This window comes from Myotis yumanensis, unplaced genomic scaffold (assembly GCF_028538775.1).
Source record: "Myotis yumanensis isolate MYYU_CA2020_CCGP unplaced genomic scaffold, mMyoYum1.0.hap1 SCAF_6, whole genome shotgun sequence".
Taxonomy (NCBI): Eukaryota; Metazoa; Chordata; class Mammalia; order Chiroptera; family Vespertilionidae; genus Myotis; species Myotis yumanensis.
In genome coordinates, this window is record NW_027223757.1 from 19,535,907 (window position 1) to 19,558,343 (window position 22,437).

Here is a 22,437-nt window from a genome sequence, read left to right on the forward strand (position 1 = left end):
CTCAGCTCATGGTTTCAGGATTAAGTGAAAGAATTGCTTAAGTGAGCCCACTCATCCCTATATCTTCCCGAACTAATGAATATCTGGTACATAGAAGGCATACAATCAATATTGAGTAATAACATGAATGAATAAATTACCACTGAGTGGCTACTAAAAAAAAAAAAAAGAAAGAAAGAAAAGAAACGATGCTTTAATAATGATATAATTACTCCAGGAATTTAAAAGGGAAGATTGATGAGCTCTGAGAAAGCTAATGTTAGGTCTGGCTCTCCAGGAATGAATAAAATTCTGTAACTTGGGGAAGGAGAAGAAAGGTATTCTGGGTAGAGAAAACAGTAGGTGCAGAGATAGAAAGCTTAAAATGAACACACAGAAAAAAACAAAGATCAACACAGCTAGACCACGGAGTAAACTGGTGAAAGAGGAAGGAGATAGACTTAGAAAACGAAGGCAAATTGTAGCTTGAATGTCTCAGAAGTTCAGAGATTGTCTGGAGAGCATTGAAGGAGAATGCTTAACAACCCAGTTAAAGATGGAAGGAATTTATTGAACCAAAATAGTGTTCAGTAGAATGGATGAGAGGAAAGATCGGGGAAACTTTTCTGAACCTGCATAGATATTCTTTCCTATCAGGTGAAAGATCCTAAGAAGATTCTTCCCTTTCTCAGTCAAGAGACTTTAGAAAGGTAAGATTCTTACCTGAGTCAAGAAATACAACAGGAGAAGCAACCAAAGCAAAAATAAATCCTACTCTGTTGTAGATATGTTGAATTTCAGATGTTTGGGAAAAGATCACGTGTAGTCTCAAATGTGTATTTAATAGAGGAACCTATATGAACCCATTCTGAAAGCTTGAAAACACAAAGCAAACAAACCACTAATATTTTTAAACAACAAACAAGATATGACACACTTGTAAAATGCATTGCATTTTTAAACCAGAATAAGAGGTGAAAAGGGCACATTCTTGGAAAGCCAGAGGAGACTATTGCAAGATTACTCCCTTTCATATTTCAGGAAAGGGAAGTCCAGTTCTTTTCTTACTGATACATGGAAGGTAAAAGAACCATGACAAAATCCTAAAAAAAAAATAAATCAATGTTTGGTCCTCCCAGCCCCAAAGATTTCCTCGGTCCACTATAGGCCGGGGCAGGCCTCCCAAGTTCAGCCTCTTACCAGGCTAACTCTAGTGACAAGATTCCAAAAATGGTGTGGAAGTTCTAGTAAGCAAGTCTTTGCAAAAGCAGGGATAATGAATAATACAATTTACATATACAGCCCTGGCTGGTTTGGCTCAGTGCATCAGCCTGCAGGTCCCGGGTTCGATTCCGGTCAAGGGCACCCATTTTGGTTGCAGACTCATCAATTTCTGTCCCTGGCTAGGACACATGCAGGAGGCAACCAATCGATGTGTCTCTCTCACATCAATATTTCTCTCTCTTCCACTGTCTCTAAAAAAATTAAAAATAAATAAATAAAATCAGTGGAAAAATACCCTCCAGTGAGGATTAAGAAAAAATAAAAATTTACATATAGAGTCAGAAGGTCAAATTCAGCCTTCTTAATCCCATGGAATGTAATGGTAGCAATTTGAGATATGGGAGGTGATAGTTACTAAAGACAGAGTAAGCCATAGGTCACTGGACACAAGGGTATGGTGTACAGTAACACAGTTAATGAATAAATGACTCTATGGCACATAAACTTATTTTTTTCATCCAGGCTTAGAACAAGCTGTTTTCTAGTTTAAGCCAAAAGAGATGTTTTATCTGAATATCCAGAATAAACCAGTTTCCTAAAATAATATGTTGGCTTCAAAAAGAGTTCACAGGATACCAAAAATATCATATGTAAAATTAAGTGGTAAGATTATAAAATATGTCATTTATTTGGGGGCCAAGTCCCAGTATTTTCTAAGTTTTCTATAGGACAGATACCAAAAATATTACATTTGGGTGGTAGGGTTATGATTTAGTATCTTTGGGGACATTCTGTGTATTTTCCAGGTTTTCTACCACAAATATCTATTACTTCTTCAATTGAAAATAAAACATAATTTAACAAACAAAGGAAGTTAACATGCGCTGATTTCTACCTCTACTGCTACCTCCTTAATTCAAGTTACCAATATCTTCTCTCTGTCTACTGTTATAGCTTCTTCCCTGGTCTCCCTATTTTCCCCCTTAGCCCTACAGTGAATTCTCCATTTAGCAACCAGAATGCTGCTTGAAGCTTTAAAGTCCTCCAGTGGGTTCAATGCACTTAAAAAATTCAGTCTCTGGGAGACCCATTGACCTGGCCCTGGCCTATCCATCTAACTTTTAACTTCTCCTTCTCCCCCCATTGGTCCTTAATCTTCCCCTCTCCACCATCACGCTTTTCCCTAACCGTCCCCCAACCCCCAATGCCTTTCTATGTTTTTGCTACACTACATCTGTCTCTAGAATAATCCAAGCAACTAGGAACATGTACACAGACTTCAATTCCATTCTCATCCCAGATCAAACATATCTTCAGAGAGGGCTTCCCTGCACACCCCACAGAAAGTCACACTCTCTATTATTCACAGCACTTACAACCACCCTGATATTATCTTATTGTCTCTTTCCCCATGTGAACCACCCCCATACTGTAATTAACATAAGCTCCTTCAGACCAGGAACTTTATCCATCTTGTTCAAAAATCTATCTTTATTTATTTACTAGAGGCCCAGTGCACAAAATTTGTGCAGGGGGGTCCCTCAGCCTGGCCTGCAACGACGCCAGTGTCCCTGGCTCCAGCCTCCGGCCCAAGGCCTCTCCCCTCCTTCTGCATGGCCAGGGCGCAGATGCTGGGCTCGTGTTGCCGGGGCGACGCCGCCAGCATCCCACCCCAGCCACTATGGGCACCGCCATCTTTGTTACAGAGTGACGGTTAATTTACATATTACTCTTTTATTAGCTAGGATTGTCATTGATTTTAGAAAGAGGGGGAGAAAGGGGGAGAGAGAGAGAGAGAGAGAGAGAAAGAGAGAGAGAGAGACATCAATGTGAGAGAGAAACATCAATTGACTGCCTCTGCATGCACCCTGACTGGGACTTGAACTCGACACTTTCTGGTGTATGGGATGACACTCCAACCAACTGAGCCACACAGGCCAGAGCCAAGCAGCTATAGTTAAATATCACAACAGAGCTCATCATATAGATGCTCAATAAACATTTGGTAAGGAAGGCGGGGCAGCTACCAACTGGAAAGATTTTACCTGAACGTTGCTTTCAAGTTTATTTTATAACTAGAGGCCTGTTGCATGAAGATTCGCACAATAGGCCTTCCTTCCCCTGGTTGATGGCATCGGTTTTCCTCTGGCACCCAGGACCCAGGCCTTTGGTCCAGCCGCAGTGGGGAAGCCAAGCCTCAAGGCTTCTCTGCTCCAGCCACAGCAAGGCTTGGCTTCTCTGCTCTGGACGCAACAGCGAGGCTTGGCTTCTCCACTCCAGCCACAGCAGAGAAGCCAAGCCTCTTCAGTCTTCAGTCTTTAGTTGTCTTCAGTCTTCACTCCATGCCTGCACATGCAAATTAACCCACCATCTTTGTTGGGTTAATTTTCATACTCATCCTGATTGGCTGGTGGGTGTAGTGGAGTGATGACCAATTTACATCTTTCTCTTTTATTAGTGTAGATGTGCTTGAGGCAGTTAAGATTGTGCACTTTCTTTCTCAGCATGCCACGACATTACCATTGCCAGTTTGTGTGATATACTGAAGTAGACACAGGAAATGGGGATTTAGTTAGGGGTGTCCTTTGCATGCTTCTATGGGGGACTTCTTAGAATTGAAGGTCTCTAAGAGATTCATCAGGTTAACTCTGCAATGACTTAAGAGTGATGTAACCAAGACATTCAAATACAATAACACAAGAAACTTAAAGATGCAGGAGGAAGAAGTGGAAAATAGACAGTGATTGTTCCAAGAAATGCAGATACTCAGATTCCAACTGGATTTGCCCCTTTGAAAAGAAGTCATCATGACCTACCTTTATCCCTCCCATTCCACAGAAAACAGTGTCACAGAGAAACAATACCAGCCTTATCTTCATTATCCTCAAATCTTTGTATGTACCTGTGTTCCCAAGATAACTTCCTAGCATTGGCCATTTGAATGTGGCTGGCTGGGCTAAAAGCTAACTATGTCCTTGAAGAAGACACAGAATCCCTGGAATTTCGTAGATGAATATATCAACCCTGGAACTAGTCTGATATTTCTGGCTTCTTGCCTAGACTCCAGTTAAAATTTGAGTATTTCTAGTTCTAGTTGAGGTACAGTTATCCTTTCCCCAAGTTGCTAAAACCAAAGCTAGAAGTCACCCTAAGTAATGGAACATTCATTTATGAAATCAAAAGCAATCAGTGTCAAGAACTTACACTTCCTTACTATAGAAAGATAGTTGGTTCATTTCTTTTTTCTGCTACAAAAAATCTGAAATGAGGGTAGCTGAGAAAGTTCTATATTTTGTTAATATTAAAACATTTCTGGCCAGGACCGGTTTGGCTCAGTGGATGGAGCGTCGGCCTGCAGACTGAAGGGTCCCCGGTTCGATTCTGGTCAAGGGCATGTACCTGGGTTGCGGGCACATCCCCCATGGGAGATGTGCAGGAGGCAGCTGGTCGATGTTTCTCTCCCATCGATGTTTCTAACTATCTATCTCTCTCCCTTCCTCTCTGTAAAAAAATCAATAAAATATATTTAAAAAAAAACAAAAACATTTCTGACCATGTGGCTCCTCTATTGGAAATACTTAGGCTATATCTTGGTCTAGGTTTTGAGAATGAACAAACGTGACTGAACCCTAAATACTAGTTAAGTCTATCTCAAAGATAGTGGTAGAAATAAAAAAAAAATCAGACATAAGTTCTTCCTTAATGAAGGAAAGGCGGGAAAAAACATACATAATAGGACTTAAGTTCTGGTACTCTTTGATTGTTAAAGGAAAAATAAAATCCACTATATTTCAAGCATTTGCTTCACAGACAAAGCCACTTTAAGGGGATTAGTGAAATGCCACTTTTTATCCTATCTGATACGGAAGAGACATCAATGGTGGGTAGTGAGATTGGGGGGCAGTGAGATTGGGGCAGGTTAGGGACAGACACAGAGGGTGGCATGGCCACACCACCATTCTCACCTCTTAAAAAGGGAAACATAATGACTTGCACTGAAATAGTTTTACTTTTCATCGCATGTCATACCTGGATGCGAGGGGAGGGGAGGTGAAGAACTGTCTACCCACTCCTCAATATCCCGATGCAGGAATAACTTTTTTCCCTGTCTTCTTCTTCCACCTGATTGCTAAGGCACTGTTCTAGGTGATTGCTGATGGCAGTTCCTAGCAGTAGGACAAAATTTAAGTCTAACAGAAGAGGAACGATCACCATTGATGAGGTGGCAGGAAGCACCTCCCAGAAACCATTCCACAGGGTGAGACCACCAAGAACAAGTAGAGAGAGGTTTTGGAAGTCAGTTTTCCTCAGTAAAATTGTGGGTCATTGGGAGCTTCTGAAAAGGATGCTTCTTATGTTAATTGCACTGAAGGACACCTGGGTTGGGATTGGCTGACCTTCAGCCAGTACGAACACGTAAAGGTCAGAAGCCAGACTATTAACATCCCAGGACCCGGGCAGCTTTTGTCTTGCCACAGGACAGCTGAGAGCTCAGAACTTGGGGTGCTGCAAATGCATAAAGTTGAGGTATTTACATCAGAAAAGGGAGGAAGGAATGGATTTCTCCTAGTCCCCAGGCTAGTAAGGAGACTTTAAAGAACTTGGTCCCTACTATAGAAGAAAGCCGATTGGACTGAATCCCTACAGAATAAACTAAAAATAGAAGGCTTTACCTCCACACAAGCTAGATCCATTACCCTTTCTTACTAGAAGCTGTTCACTTGGTCATAGTTAAATGGGCCCGCAAGAGAATGGATCACAAACACTAAATTATGTTTAAAAGAAAGCTTTAAACGTGATAATCTGTCCAGAAATTCCAACTTTCCCTCTCCTGTCAAATATTTACCACTGAACATCAAGTATTTTCTTGTCTCCCCCCCATAGCCACCCCACCCCCTTATCACTGCCTGATTGATAATCCTGTTGTTTTCCTTTGGTAACAAAAGTTCTTTACTATTTTAGAGAAATAACACATGGCTACAGTTTTAAATGCATTGTTACTAATACGTTTATGTTTAGATTAAGCAGGAAATAAATCTAATATCAGATTAAAAAGAAAACACTTTCCTGACCCATTTGATTACAATTGTTAAATGTTAGGCAATACTTCTAGACCTACTATTGCTTATTAATTTAGGATTGACTTGGAAAAGTGATCCTTTCAAAACTTCCAGCCAAATTAATAGTAATGAAAACTGTAGCTTTTATTTCATGACATTCTTGATAGTTTTTTCTTGGTAGTGCAGAGTTAAATCCATTTACTGGCAAGCTCTTGGTTTATGTTCCCACAGCCTCCTCTCTCTCTCTCTCTCTCTCTCTCTCTCCCCCCCCCCCCCTTTTACCTGAAGAGCCATCTGAAGATGTTGACTCCACAGTTGCCATAAAAAAATGTTAATCTGCAACCACAAAGTGACATTTTGAATGTTTCTTTACTTTTGAACTGATGCCTCTGGGAAAAAAGCCATCCTGTTCAACATCTGAAGAATACCAGGGGTGCTAATTTTTTACTTTTCTTTAAATTTGTGGGCTCCTATTTATTTCAAGAGGAAACCCTGAACACTTGTTTTTTTATAAGTAACTGGATAACTGTATTATGATTATTTCCTTTCTAGTCAGCTTAAGTTCAATGCTGATCAAAGTTGATGCAGAATTTTAATATTTTCAATTTTTTGGTGTTGGCTGTAATTAAAATCATACTCATCTTGAAAAGACTACCAATTATGATTTCCATTTGCTTGTATGTCATGAGTACCTTTCCCCAGATTATGACAAGAATCTTTTTGTTTGTTTGTTTGCTAAGTACTTTTAACTTCATCTTGCAAATAGAAACCTACATTTTACCAAGCCGAGTCCAGAACAGGGTCAAGAATAACAGGGGTAAGAAGTTAACACTAATGATTATTGGCAACCTCAACTTGAAAGGATTTTTAAAATCATACAAAAAGTCCCTTTTCTCAGGCTTCATTAAAAACAAACTTGTGAGAACAAGGCTAACAGTGAACAGACCTTTCTCATCTGTGGCTTCCAGAGCTCAGACAGGCACGGAAAAGAGGAGAGCGTGCCAAGGTGCCCTCCTTACCTGAGGTGGAAGCAGTGCACCAGCTTCGTGACCACTGTCACCATCCTTCCCAGGGCAAGAGCCGGGAGCGCCAGGGTGACAAGAAGCGAAGGAAGAAACGGTGATCTGAGCCGCTGCAACAATCTTCCCAGGGCACTTTCTTCCGAGTCACACCTCCTCTCTCTGGCTCAGAAGTTGCATTCACTCGCGCGTCACGGTGAACCACAAGCCTGTCATTTCTGCTCGATCACCCAGCAGCTGCTGGAAGCGCTGGGCACCGTGGGCTGCGTCCGGCGCTCAGCGGGCAAAGTGGCTGGCGGGGGGGAGAGGGGGGGGGTTAGCGGGGGGGGGGGGGGGGGCGGACTCCCGGGAAGCCCGCTGCGGCGGCTGCAGCTGAGGACGGATGCGGGAGCCGCAGCCGATTGGGCAGAGATCCGCTTTCCAGGAACTGGGTCTTCAGCTGCGGCTGGAGCCCGATGCTTCCCCACGCCTAGCGGATGCCAGAGCTTGCTGTGAGCTCAGAAAGCGGCCGGCTACTGAGCATGCTCGGTTCCCGGCTCCTCCAGGGCCTTTCAGCGGGACGTGACCTCTCTTGCTGATCTGAGAAAAGGAGAATGAGAAGTGCGCAGAGTGTGAGCTGTAGTGGAGGTACTTTCTTGAACAAGATCACCTCGTCCCCATCTACCCCTGGGGGGAGGGGGCGGGGGGGTCGAGGGGGAAAGAGGAAGAAGAAGAAGAAAACATAAAGAAAAAGAAAGTAAAATATATAGAAAGGAAAGGACACATGGCACTGCACTTGGCAAATATTTTGATAGTTAGGTTTATAGGGATGTTTGGAAGCCAATAGTAGTGCTTAGTCTTTAACTCTCTCCCTGCACAACTACCATACGTTGCCTGTGGGGTCAAGTATGTGGTGTAGACAGTGAAAGGCTTTTAATCCTAACAAATCACTGTCGCTCAAGAAATTGGTATGGAATTGACTATATTTGAAAGTATAGCGATGGGTCACGAATTAATTGATCTCTACACACGTGAAATCTGCCTATAGACAATGGCTTTCTTACGTCTTGTATAAAGTAATTGTGCAATTTTTGAAGATTAAATGTTAACAATCTATATTATAACATACATTTTGAAACGTAAATCTTTCAGTGGAAGCGGAGAGTGTTGCTTATTCCTAATTGTGAACCCACAGCCTTTCTCTGGGCCTGGTGCATGGCAAGTGCTCCATAGACGCTTGTGTGAGTGAAGTGTGGGGCTGTCGGATCATCTGTGAGTCACTCCCAGGGCGGCTGGAGTTCTTGAATTTGATATGTGCCTAAGTCCTGACCCTTGAGCTTCTCAGCTTTGCACTTGGGGCTGGCCAAGTATTTGGAAATAGAAATACACTAAAATTTTGTCATGTAAGTGTTCAATGCATAAGCAAAATTGGCTTTTAAATATGATTTTTATGTTTGTGTTGTTGCAGTGTATGTGTCTCCTTTATATATATTTTTTTAAGGAAGGGGGAGGGAGAGAGAGATAGAAACTTCAGTGATGGGAGAGAATCATTGATCGGCTGCCTCCTGCACACCCCCTACTGGGGATGGAGCCTGCAACCCCGCAATGTGCCCTGACCCCTGACCGGGAATGGAACTGTGACCTCCTGGTTCATAGATCAGCGCTCAATCCCTGAGCCACGCCAGCCGGGCTCCCCTTTTCTTTTCTCTTCTTTCCAGCCCTCTAAGATGTTTTTTGCCAAGTGGAGCCAAATCCAGAGCATGTTCTCTCTGCTACTATTGAAGCCGGGGACATGGACTTCATGGTTTGCAGATGACAAAATTATTTCATTTTGAAAATGTCTAGCCAGTCATTTCTGCCAAGTCTGTGCAAGGTGAATCCACATGGCTGAAATGAACCTATAGCCTGAAAGAAGGGCCCGTGAGAGTCTATACAGAAAACATGGGCGAGCTGGGGGTCAGGTGTTTCTAGAATCCTTACCAGGTGCCACCTGGCCCATTAATCCAACCTGTTAGGCCAGAAAAGCTCTTTCTCTCCCTCTTCTCTCCCTTCTTCCATCCTCTGACTACCTTGCACTCTCCCTTTAAGACTCAGGTGCTGCCTGAGTGCCTCCAGAGTCCAGCCGCCTTCCTGGCTCTCTCCACTGTGCTGTCTCCAGTGCACAGTTTTATCACCACATTTTTCAGATTGTCTTGAGCTAAATCATGCCCCACCATGAATTCCTTATGGTTAGAGACAATGCTGGCTGTTTGCATCTATATCATTTTATCCCTCTGCACCATGACTGGCTTTCCTGTGTTTTCAGATTATATTGAGGCACCAGAGGGAGTCCTATTGTGATGGCTAGCGAGAAAACAGGAGTTAATCTAGGGACGTTTCCAAAAGAAAGTGATTCCAGAAGGAAAATTAATTTTTTCAGTGTAACCAAATCAAAGGTTTCATAACCTGAAAGGAAGATGCAGATCTGCTTGTGCCGGTTTGATACATACAGATGACTAGGGTGGAGCTGTTGATGCTCTTGAATCCCTGCTTCTCTGTCCTGAATAGAAATAGAAGCAGAAGTGGAGGCCTATCTGCCCTTGTCATGGGCCGTTTGGGCCACTCATTCTATTTTATAGCAGAGGTTTCTTATACCATCTTCCTCATTCAGCTCCTACTTTTTTTTTCTGTTCATTTTAGTATTGCAGTGAATCTGGTTCTCAAAGGTTACCCATCATCAAAGCCAAGATTTTTCTCAATTTGATGACAAAATTACAGCTATCTTTTCTTTGGCACCTTATTCACTGTCGGGCACAGCTAAATTCTTTTTTTTTAAATCCCATGTAATCACCACAAGGAGTATCTTTTATAGCATCCATCACAATTTTACATTTTGAATTTATAGTATATGATAACATGTTTGCCGATGTCAAAAGAAAACCAGCTCACAAACAATAGTAGGTAATGAACAGGGACACAAAATATTATCTCTGATGATGAAACCAAGGCTTCGCGAGCCCAAGATAATATAGCTAATAGGTGGAGTCAGCAGTGAAGTCCATGCTGCAAAATTCATCAGTGCTTAACCAACCTAGATTATACCTCATTCCTCAGGTGTACCTGCCCCAAGGAAATATGGCTGGTGAAAGCTGGAGGTGGCGGCCAATTACAAGTCAGCCTCATGCCAGAGCCTGGGCTTCCACTGCTTCGCCATCCCCCGCCTCCTCCATAGAAGTCTTTCCTCTTTCGAATTCCCTGACATTGCGCCTTTCTGATTCCTTTCTTATGTGCATTTTTTTTAGTTAAGGTTCATAGCCTTCCATTTATTCATTCTGTTGTCACTGCTTTGGTTACCAATTCTTGTGGTTGTTGCATTAGCTGTCCAACTAGTCACCTATTTTAATCTCTTACTCTTCAATTCTTTCTTCATCCTGTCCCTAAAATTCTCTTTATAAATTTCCTTTACCATTACAATAAACATTACTGGTTGCCTTGGCAGAGTTCTCTCAACAAATTCTCTCTTTCTCCTAACAAGTCCCCCATTATGATTATTTCTCCACTTACCCCCCAAATAGTCCAACTGCCCGAGGAGAAGTTGTCTGGTCTGATTAGTTTAATGGTCATGCCACACCCCTTTCATTCATTGGGTAAGGAAAGGGTATGTGACCCAATTTTAACTCACAAAGAGGACAGGCATATTGGCAACAGGCTTCAGGAAGGTTCTTTTCTTGTAAGAAAAGATTGAAAATCTACTAATGTCTCATTTTTAAACAAGTAAGCATGCAGCCCCTACTGCTACTGGAAACATCTTTTCAGCTTGAAAAGATCAGCTTTCAAAGAAGCCAGCTTTTTTGTGTGTGATCAATTTTTAATTAGCATTTTCCTTTATTAAAAATATAAGAAGAGAGAAAAGAAAATAGTTGTGCATTAAATATTAATATAACTTTTAACTCCTGGCTATGACTACATCATAAATACCAGCCAAACTCCTTACAGCACCAAATATAAAGCATTTCTTCCAAGCAAGTTCACCTAATTAGGAAAATGTTTTTCAAATGAAATGGAATTATCTTGTTTACTCTGCTGTATTTACGTGTCTTTCATAAAGAGGTGTTTGGCAGTAAATCTAGCTGTTGTTCAATGAGCATACCAAAATACTTCTTCAGAGTCTGAAGTTCTGCAAAGAGTGGAAACATCCACACCAATTTTGCCTCTGAAAAGATATTATTACCGCTTTTTTTTTGTAGATCTAGAGACAAAGAATTGGAAAAAATGAAATTTTATCAAAAGCAAGTTATGAATTCACTTTCACAGAATCTTATCCTATAGATTTAATAAACTATAAAAAATAATGGGTTAAGGAAGGCTGGGGGTGAGGGGGTAAGAGATCAATCAAAGGACTTGTATGCATGCATATGAGCAAAACCAATGGACACAGACAGTAGGGGGGTGAGGGATTGTGCTTGGGGAAGGGGGTGGCAGGGGAGAGGTCAATGGGGGGAAAAAGGAGACTCATATAATACTTTAAACAATAAAGAATAAAAAAATTAACGGGTTAGGAAAAAGAAACTACCTACATGCCTCAAAGTATTTTGGAATAAAGAAATTGATAATTATTTACCGACTGGCAATCCTAGGTGAGCTCCCCTTGGGTAGAAATTCAAATGAAAGACTAAACCATTGTAAACTGTGTTTGTCACAGGAAGCTCTACAGATTCAAAACTCAAAACAAGCTGGCCCCACATCTGATTGGTAAGTGTTATTAGCTACTGTCCATTCAACACCTTAGTTTGGTTGGGTTTCATTACCAAGTTAAATTTTGGGATGTTCACACCTTATAGAGAGTCTATTTTAACTCTGTTGGTAAAAAAAAAAAAAAAAAAAAAAGGAAACTATTTTAACAGTTGAATTGTTTTGTGTTTAACAGCTTTTGAGCTTGTGCCTGAAGGTCAAGTGCATTCCAGGTGATACCAAGGGATTAGTCTAGTGGTTCAGAACCAGTCTCTGCAGTCAAGCTGCTCGGATTTAAATCCTGAGTTAGGCCACTATTCATAACTAAGTGACTTGAAACACATTACCTTCATTCTCTGGGCCTCGGTTTCCTTAATGATAAAATGGGACAATAATAGTACCTATCTCAGTTGTTGAGAGCAGTATATGAGTAAACGCACAGTGTTTAGAACAGTTCCTGACACATAGGAAGTAGTCAGTAATTATAAGCTCTAGTTACTAGTATCAGGTCAGAGACTTGTTAACACAACATGAAACTGATGAACAATGAGAAGGACAGTTTGGCTCTTTGGCTGGGGCCATTCACACTGCAGGGATGTGGGGAAAGAACATGCCATTGATGTGTTTTCATTTTGATAAATGAAGAGCGGAGATGGAAAGCCTAAGTCCTCATAAAATATCATTAAATTGATCTACCTACCCAAATGCCTACCTCTTGGCATGTGAGCCAATAAAATCTGTTTAAAGTCACTTTAAATTGGATTTTCCTTGTAGTCAAAAACCTGCTGTCTAAGTTTTTTCTTTTCACTTTCCTATTCAGAAGTCTAAAATGATTAAGATTTAGCTAAATTTCGTAGGACAACCTTTGAGAACTTTCCCTATTCCCCCCTTGTTTTTGTACCTTTGTCTTCATTATATTCTGTTATGCACTTTACATTCTGGCCATGGCGGGCCACTTGCTCTAACCGTGTCATTGGCTATCCCACTGTCCAGCCTGTCTTTGTCCTTTACTTCTCCTACCAAAAGCCAACTCTTCCTTCAAGGTCCAGATTAAAAGATACTTTCTCTGAAATGGGTTTCCAGAATGAATGTTTCTATCTATATTTTTATACACGTTGCTTGTCTGTGTGTAAGTTTGAGTCCTCCAAGAAACAGAGCCAAGATGGGATTAGATGTACAACAACTTCATTAGAGGAAATATCTGTAAAAAAAATGGGGAGAGAGTCAAAGGAGGCTGCATGAGCCATCAGGCTCTGCCACTAAACTCCCCCGCCCCGCCCCCCCAGAGCCAACTAAAATGTGTGAAGGAGAGAAAAGGAAGGAAGGAAACTGGATGCAGTGGAGTTGTTTTGGTGTTTTTGTTGTTGTTTTGGGTTTTTTCCTAACCCTCACTCGAGGATATTTTTCCATTGATTTTTAGAGAGAGTGGAAAGGAGGGGGAGAGACAGAGAAAGAGAAACATCCAGGTGAGAGAGACACACCGATTGGGTGCCCCAACCAGGGTGGAGCCTACAACCCAGGTAGGTGCCCTTGATCAGAGTCAAACCCAGGATCCTTCAGTCTGTAGGCTGACGCTCTGTCCACTGAGCTAACCCAGCTAGGGTGAATGCAGTACAGCTCTAAGAAAAGTTCAGCAGGATCTCAAGCCAAAGTCTTCCATCCGAGGAGTGTAGCTTCCCCCAGAAATGGCCTGCCTTAGGAGTGCGGCCACTCTCAGTGGTTGGCTGGGAGCAGCCTGTAGGAAGTGTGGCTTCAGCATAAAAGCTATGAAAAGGGTCAGAGCCAATAGCAGGGGCCTGGGTCAGTTAAACTGCTGGAGAATTGGGAGGGCTTTCTCATGGCTGCCATGCTCCTTATAAAGCACTCATTGGCCTTGCCCTAAATTCTATTTGTGATATACATGGTCTCTTCCTTCCTGGATTATAAACTCCTGAAGGGCAGGCATTGGGCTCATCTCTGTGCCCCGCTGTAGGATCCAAATGGAGGGCTGCCATGTTACTAAACTGAATTCTGGAATGAACTGCCTCCACCTTCTGTATTAGTAACTTTTTACAAAAGTAATAGAGATAATGCCCCTCTAAAATCCATGAGTACTTGCTTCCAGAAGATGTAAAATACTATTCCATGATTGATATTTTTAAAAACGAATGAATTCAACCTCACTCACCTGGCTATTAAACTCCTGTGTCTGCACTCAGATCTATTCTGAAACCTCAGTGTCCATGAGGCAGTGAAGTTGAGCACTGACTAACTGATTAATAACCATTTCTCACAAACTTAATCCCCAAGGTCAATGGATTATTGAAGTTTTGGGTTAAATTTATAATTCACTCATTTATTAACTAGGGAAATAATTTTCTCCGGCGTGATACACTCTGCACTATTTCTTCAACATTTATTTTTAGGGGATAAGAGAATGGGTCTTTCAGGTATATTGTTTAGATAAAAAGAAGTTAACAGTGATTCCCCAAAGGAGAAAAGACAATTACAAAAATCTGTGATTATTTAAGGTATACTATGCATTATTAGGCAAAGAAGAAACACTTGTAAATATAGGTATTTTGGCATATAATGAAAACACATATCGTGTTCTATGTATCATTGTTAATTAGAGCCAATCAATTTATTTATGGTTAAGATTTTTAAAAAAAGTGTTTATAAGTCAAGGTCCAGTAAGGAAACAGAAACCCCACAGTCATGAACCCACCCTTGAAGGCAAGCCAGTGAATTTACTGACACGAAGCTAGCCGGAGTGACAGCAGAACACATGGAGAAGCTGCTGCTTGGGGATGGGAAAATGCCACTAAACTCTCACATAGAGAGCCAGCTAAGATGACCTGCAAACTGCCTGGGAAGGCACAGCTACACCACTAGAAAGCCTACTGGGGCACTTTTGAATCTCATCGCAAAGACTTCTACAGGGGTGGGGTGCTGTTGAAAATCACTGAAGGTGATTGAGTTCCAATGGAGTTCCTGCATGCTAGCCCAGCATTGCAGGGGCAAGAAGGCTGCAATGTACACCGGAACCAGAAAAGCCATCCCTACCACCTGCAGTGTCCCTCCAGCGCCCTCTACTGGCGAAGCGTACTTTAGCATGGTGCCAGCTGGCAAGAGACAAATGTTTCACTCTCCCAAGCAGGCAATGAAAGATGGATTTGGAGCCGAGAGGCAATACATTGATGACTGGCTGCCACCGTGCTTTTGTAAAAATTATTACCCTGTATTCGAATGATATTTTCACTCATTTGTCTTTTCCACTAGCAGCTGATATGTGTTTCAAAGGTAAACAATCTTTGCATTTGATGTGAAGCATAGTGCCTGGCACATATTATGTTTTAACAACCATCTATCAAAATATGGTCCTGCAGATATAAACATGGCATCCTGTGCTAAAAGACTCCGTTGGTCTGACAAACTCTCGATGTGCCCAAATTTAGTGGGCATAAAGGAAAACCATGTTTTCATTACTTGCACAAAGAAGGAACATTTCAATAGTGGTGATTGACACACTGCACATCTGTAGAGTCACTCTGTTCTAAAAATGGGATTTTTGTAGTTCCTTGGAATTTTGACTTGGGTTTACTGATTGTGAATACTTGATGAATCACTGTGGGAGTAATCCTCTCTTCCTTTTAGAGGTAAATCATTCTACTCAGAAATTTATTGAAAAATGAGGAACACAATATACTGGTAAGCTAAATGATGTCCACTTCACATGGCTTTTAGTAAAATGAAAAAAATATGAAACTATTAAAATATATAACAAAGTTATTGTGCTTATGTTCACATCATCAAGACCTATTTGTTGTGACATTCTGATTAAAGAACTGAATTTTATCTCAGGTTGAGATTTTATCTGTACTGAATGAGTCTGGGAGTTTAATAGAGAGACGAATTTACTTAGTCAATGTCAAGTTTTGATCAATGCCTAAGGTAGAATAGAAACAAAGTATACGTAAGGTGTAGGCTTAGTAATTACCACAGTGAGACCCAAAAATACAGTGGCTCATAAAAGATACAAATCAATTTACTTCTCATGTTACAGACATAGGGTAGCTTCTGCTCCATAGAGTCTTCCAGGGACTCTATCCCTTTTCTCTCGTTGCTTGGCCATTCCTTACGGTGTCATCTTGTCCCCATGAAAGAAGACGGCTCACTAGCAAAATTCACTCCACACTCTGCTTTAACATTGGCTTACGGATCAGGGGAAGAAACAGCAGCTTTATTTGTTAGTCTGTCCAGAGGACCATCTTTTTGTTAATCATCTGTCCAAAGTGAGTGTCTTTATTCAATTCAATGACAAAACACGCACATCTTTATTTTCCCAGAGTGGTTACCTTTTAAAATTTGAACAAAGACACGCTATGCTAGCATTGCCTTGAGCAGCACCTCTCGGTTGCAGCCCACATAAAAGAGGAAACAGAGAAAATGGAGGATATGTAATTCTCTTTGAAGTAAATGATGTGCCCTTGACCAGAATCAAACCCAGTACCCTTTGATCTGCAGACCAACACTCTATCCACTGAACCAAACCAGTTAGACACAAGATAAAACTTTTAGACTGAATGTTTACTGATTGCTGACATCAGTCAACATTCTCTACAGGATTTTAACAGGACCCAGTGCCTTATAACATAATATTCAAAATGCCCATGACACAATACAAATTTTAAAAAGTACCAGAAAATCTGAACAATACAACCCCGAGTTGACCAGATGTTAGAACTATTAAAGACTACCAACTAGGAATAAAGAAAGACTGGAATAGTGATGTCTACAACAATGTGGATGAATTTCAATTGCATATGGGTACATTCTGTGTGATTTTATTTATAGGGCAGTCTAGAAGAGACAAAACTACTGAGATGCTAAACAGATCAGTGGTCACCATTGGTTAAGAGTATGGAAAATCGCTGACTACAAAAGAGGAGCACAATGAAAGTTTTTGAGAAATGGAACTATTCTGTATCATGATGGTGGCTTGACTGTATGATTCCGTGCATTTGTCAAAACTCAGAACTGTACAGCGAACAGTGAATTTGTTATGTGAGTTTATCTTCCCAGGACTTTGTGTATGGTAATCCTCTGTGATCTGATTTGAGGTATGCCAGGATTATAACTAGTCTAGAACCAACATTTATGTTAATTTATTGGTATGTAGTTCCCACAGATGGTATTGCAAACCTTAAAGTTGTGTGATCATGTTTGTGATTATAAATTTACAAGAAATTAATATTTTTTCAACTAGAGCCTTGGCTGAGACCAAAAGTTTTCCTTGGCACCTACATGTATTCAGGACAGATAATGTTTAGTCTACCCTTGCCCATAAGTGTATATAATTTCTATCTCCTTATCTTTCTGTAGGTCTAGTTCCCTAAATGCTATTTCAGCATGGATTTATGCTCCGTTAGCCTCTAAGCCTCTATTTTATTGAGAGTCGCATATCCCTCTAAGAAAGCTGAAGTATCAACTCACACTCATTTTGTGTTTAGTTACCTTCATATTTTTGTTCTCTGGAGATTTATCTCACTTTTTTGTGAGTATAGTTGTATATGCTAAAATGATGTTTGCTGCATTTTATTCATCACTGCCCTATTTTCAGGAAAACTTTTTTAGATGATTTTAAAATACATTAATTTGCCTACATCTTTACAAACTCTTCAAGATGCTTTGATATTAATTTTGAAGGTATTTTAACAGCTTCATGACCAATAAATGACTCATATGAAAAGACAAACAGCTAATATTAGGTTAATAAACAATGCAGTGATCTAGAATTTTTACAACAAATACCTTTTTAAAAAAAGTGGATACAGCAAATGGTTAGGATGGGATAATTGTGTGAAAAACTTGAATTCCTCTCAGGTAAAATTTTTTATTAGGAGATCCTAATTCTAGCAAGAAAATTGGCAAAGAAATGTAAAGGTCTAGTGTACAGATTAATGGTTCTCAATGTTTGCTGTTCACTTCTTAGAGACAAAAAAATGATTTAGCTCAATGTTGTCAGGGCTGCAAGGAAATGAGTAAATGCTTTTGTGGTTGATGGTAATATAAATGGGTGTCATTTTCTAAAGAGTAAGAAGGCAACATGTAACAAGATCTTAAAAATATATTTATATCATTTGACAAAAGAATGGTACTTCTAATTATATAGCTTTTTTCTATGTTCATTCTTTCACTTCTTTCTTTTTTGTTGTTGTTGTTCATTGACCAAGAGTGTTTGAGCCAATTATGTGCCAAGTATTATGATGATGTGTGACTAAAAAAATAATCCAGACAGGAGTCTTTCTCTTTAGAAATCATAGACTTAGTTATCTAACAGGTTTCCTTTCCTATATTGACACCCCCGTCCTGTCCCCCCCCCCCCCCCCCCCCGCAAAAGATGCAGTATCTACAAAGATACTAAAGGCTTGATAACTTACAAAAGCAAAAAATCTTTTTCCACATAAGCTCCTCTAACATCCATACAAAGGAATACAATAATATGACATGAAAAATGAATATGTGGAATTCTATTTCTTCCATGAAGGTGTAATACAGTCAAAATGAACTTTTAACCATAAACATCTAAAGAGTTGAAAGCTATAGGGGAAAACTTTTTTAAACATTGGAGAACTGCCAGCACAGAAATAAATTCTTAAGTGATAAAATTAATGTTAGATTACACAAGGTTGGACAAAAGTAGGTTTACAGTTGTGAATATGCGAAATATAGCTAACAAAGCTATTGTAATAATCATAACCTGCATGACTTCCTCCATATGAACTAATGTAAGCCTACTTTTGCCCACCCCTGTACATCTATTATAAATACTATATGTTCAAATATTTAAAAGAAAGTAGGATCATGATGAGAGAAATTGAAAGTGTAAGGAAAACTGAATGTAATTCCTAGATATAGAAAACACAACATTTGGCCCTGGCAGAGTACTTGGTTAGTGCATTGTCTCCATATGCCAAGATTTCAGGTTTTAAAATGTTTCAAAAAAAATACTCTAATGTGAGTGAAATGAGATAATTATTTTAAAAGGCATTGTGTAGCTGAAATGTAAATAAAGCATTGGATAGTCATGATAAATAGAATACTATAGCATAAGAAAATAACAACCTGTTTTCCCGCTCTGTTTCGAAAGACAAATTGACCCCAAAACTGGAGTGAACTACGGTCCTATGTCAAGAATTTGCCTGCGTCTAAGCAGAGACGTCTAGAGATGAAGGTTTTAAGTATCTTTCATCCTTTCTGTCTAATGTCGTGTGTAATGTCAGGGAAGGAGAGTGAATTTCACAAAGGCACCGGAGGCACATTCCCTTCAGGCCCTTGAAAACTATGACCTAGAATGTAACGTGCAAACAAAGCATAACAACACTGACTTGAGGTGACTCAAAGTTTCCAGTAATTAAGAGAAGTCCCATTTAAAAAATAACAGACCATTATAGTACGTTTTTTGCACATTTTATTGGTGTTACCTTTTTAGGTGTGAATCCATGTATGGAGCATTGGGTTGTATGTAATACTAGTTATTGTTGTTGTTGTTGTTACTGTTATCATCACCGAAACTACCCTTGTGAGGTGAGCACTTACCAGCTGTGGGCAAACTACGGCCCGCGGGCTGGATTTGGCCCGTTTGAAATGAATAAAACTAAAAAAAAAAAGACCGTACCCTTTTATGTAATGATGTTTACTTTGAATTTATATTAGTTCACACAAACACTCCATCCATGCTTTTGTTCCGGCCCTCCGGTCCAGTTTAAGAACCCATTGTGGCCCTCGAGTCAGAAAGTTTGCCCACCCCTGACTTAGACCCATGCTTTCCAGATTCTCCCTTGTCAGCTGCTTGAATCTGCAGAGGAGGTACAACAGGTAGGAAAGGAAGCATAATGAGTCATTTCTGACACAGATACCCATGAGTTCCTACTAAAATATATTACTGGTATCTGTTTCAAGAAGCATATATCTCCTTTCATAAATATTTTCCAGATGTGTTCCTCTTGGTTGTAATCTAAAAATATGCCCGTTTCCAAAAAGTGTGCATGGGGTAACATCGTAACTAAAAATGATATACTACCACCAATTATTGAAAGCCTAAAATGTAAAACAGGCTACATACACGGTCTGTAACTATGACAACATCCCTACAAAGTTGATATTATGGCCCTCCTTGCCCCAGAAAACAAATGCTTAATCCATTCTGCATCTTGAATCTTCTTACATTCTCTTCCCCCATCTAACAAACTTGCTTTTCATTTTGCAACTTTGTCCTTGTTTCTCAATCAGCTTCATCTCCCCTGACTCAGAACTTTGGCACACCGTTGTATTTTGGTGTCATGATTTTGTTTTGACTTACTCACAGACTCTCCTGATGGTTACCCGCCCCTCCCCCGACCCACGGTTCAGGCTAGCCCTTTGTTGCATTTTGCTAACCACAAGCGCCATATGTTTATTCAATAAACTGGAGGACTAGTCTAACAACTGTATAAGAAGCAGTCAAACCACTCCTCCATCCCAGGCAGTTGGACAACTGACTCACCCACCTGGGGAAGTCTGGGGGCTTGTTCTCTGGAGAGAACATTTCTGGACTGGGAGACACCCAGGCACCGCTGAGAGGCAGGGGAAACATAGGGTGGCAGTCACTGTTTCCTTCAGAGTTTGGGGGAAGTAGAGTAACTTTCTTGGACATAGAATTTCTTTCTTTAGAAAAAAACACATCTATTTTCTTATCTGAGGGTATGTCAGGGAGAATTGATGGAGCTTATTGTTCAAACAGTGGGACGGAGAGTGGAGAGATACATTTTACATCAGGAATAATGAAAACAGGTATCTATCAGGCAATGGCAGTTTATTTGATGATTCATCAACTTATTTAATCTTCATAACAACTGTAGGAAGTAGTTTTATTGAACCCATTTTATAGCTGAAGAAACCAAGACTCAGAGAACTAATAATTTGCCCCAAATCTCTCAGCAGGAAATGGCAGATTGCTGCATCATAACAGAAAAAGCATGGTTTCTGGCATATCAGAGACCCAGGTAATCAAGCTCTTAGCACTATGGAAGAGCTACACTTGTCAGCATGTCTGGCCCCAAACACTCTGTGTGACTGATTAGCATACCTCTGGGTCATGCCATAGGAACAGGATTTCCAACCATCTCAGGGATACAGTCATGGCTGGGTCATGCCATAGGAACAGGATTTCCAATCATCATCTTCTTGGACTTGGGCAAGAAAGGCTTCTGCCCTGGGCCTTGCCCTTCCTAAGGCCTGGCATATCACAAAATTCATGGGCACTTCAGTCACTTACGATCCATGCAGCACTCCGTGCTGAGGTGTCAGAACCCATAATCCTAAGCATATGCTTAGGGGAGTAACCTTTTCACCCTCAGGGAAACACTTTACATCTCTTTTCTTATATCTTCTCGACACATGCTGGCCACCACTGAATGTCATCACGGTTTGTGGGTTGTCGCTGACACTGCTTCTGAGTGCAGCGAGGATTCTGAATGTGTAAGCACTTAGGAATAGAAAAGGCAAATTAACCAATTTGTTAAATCCTTCCTCTCAGATAAGGTTATTGCATTTGCCTCTTACGTAATGAAGTGGTATTAAGCATCCATGCTCTTGCTTTCCTACTCTACATTCATTGTTTCATGGTACCTCGGGAACATTTTGCAGTATTAAACAGTTTATACTACTCTTACATTTGTTTGTGTATATAAACATATCTACATATATATAAGTATAGATATAACATGAGTAAAGCCTAATCTAAATTTTTTAAAAGATGACTAGGTGGATATTAAATGCTAAAATTGCAAATAATTTTGTTTTTGTGGAAGTATTTAATAAAATTGTATTAATTCTCCCCAAAGTAAATAATTTTAGATTCATTTATATAATTTACTTTAAAATTGGTATTAATCATTATATTTTGTTTTGTATTTTTATGTATCTTTGAATATTTTAGAACAACATTTTTGAAAACATATAAACAATTTTAATTTGGATTTTTAATGAAAATATGGTCAAACTGAATTCACTTTGAACATAATTACATTTTATTTCTTTTTAAAAAAATATTTTTTTATTGATTTCAGTGAAGAAGGGAGAGAGAGGGAAACACCAATGATGAGAGAGAATCATTGATTGGCTGCCTCCTGCACGCCCCACACTGGGGATTGAGTGCTGTAACCAGAAATTGAACCATGATCTCCTGGTTCATAGGTCAATGCTCAACCACTGAGCCACGCAGGTTGGGTGCATTTTATTTCTTAATCTTTTAGGTTAGTGAGAATGTGTTCATGTTGAGATCATACTAGAAGGAGAAAAGACAAAAGTAGAGTTCAAGGCAAACACCTGAGAAGCATAAAGAAATAGAAAATGTTCAGAGGCAGCTTGCTTAAGATTTTAAGAACTGGAAACAATAAAAGTGGGATTTATATTGAATGTGACCCAAATAAAATTTGCAAACA

The 22,437-nt window shown here is 40.1% G+C and overlaps 1 protein-coding gene across 1 annotated transcript in view; it reads right to left on the minus strand.

Moving 5' to 3' along the window:
* ARHGAP18 (Rho GTPase activating protein 18) overlaps positions 1-7,341 on the minus strand; it is a 164,457-nt gene extending 157,116 nt beyond the window's left edge. The window contains exon 1 of the mRNA XM_070417660.1: positions 7,283-7,341. Coding sequence (XP_070273761.1) covers positions 7,283-7,326 — 44 coding nt within the window. The 5' untranslated portion in view covers positions 7,327-7,341. The remainder of the gene's footprint in view (positions 1-7,282) is intronic.
* Between the last annotated feature and the right edge of the window lie 15,096 nt (positions 7,342-22,437).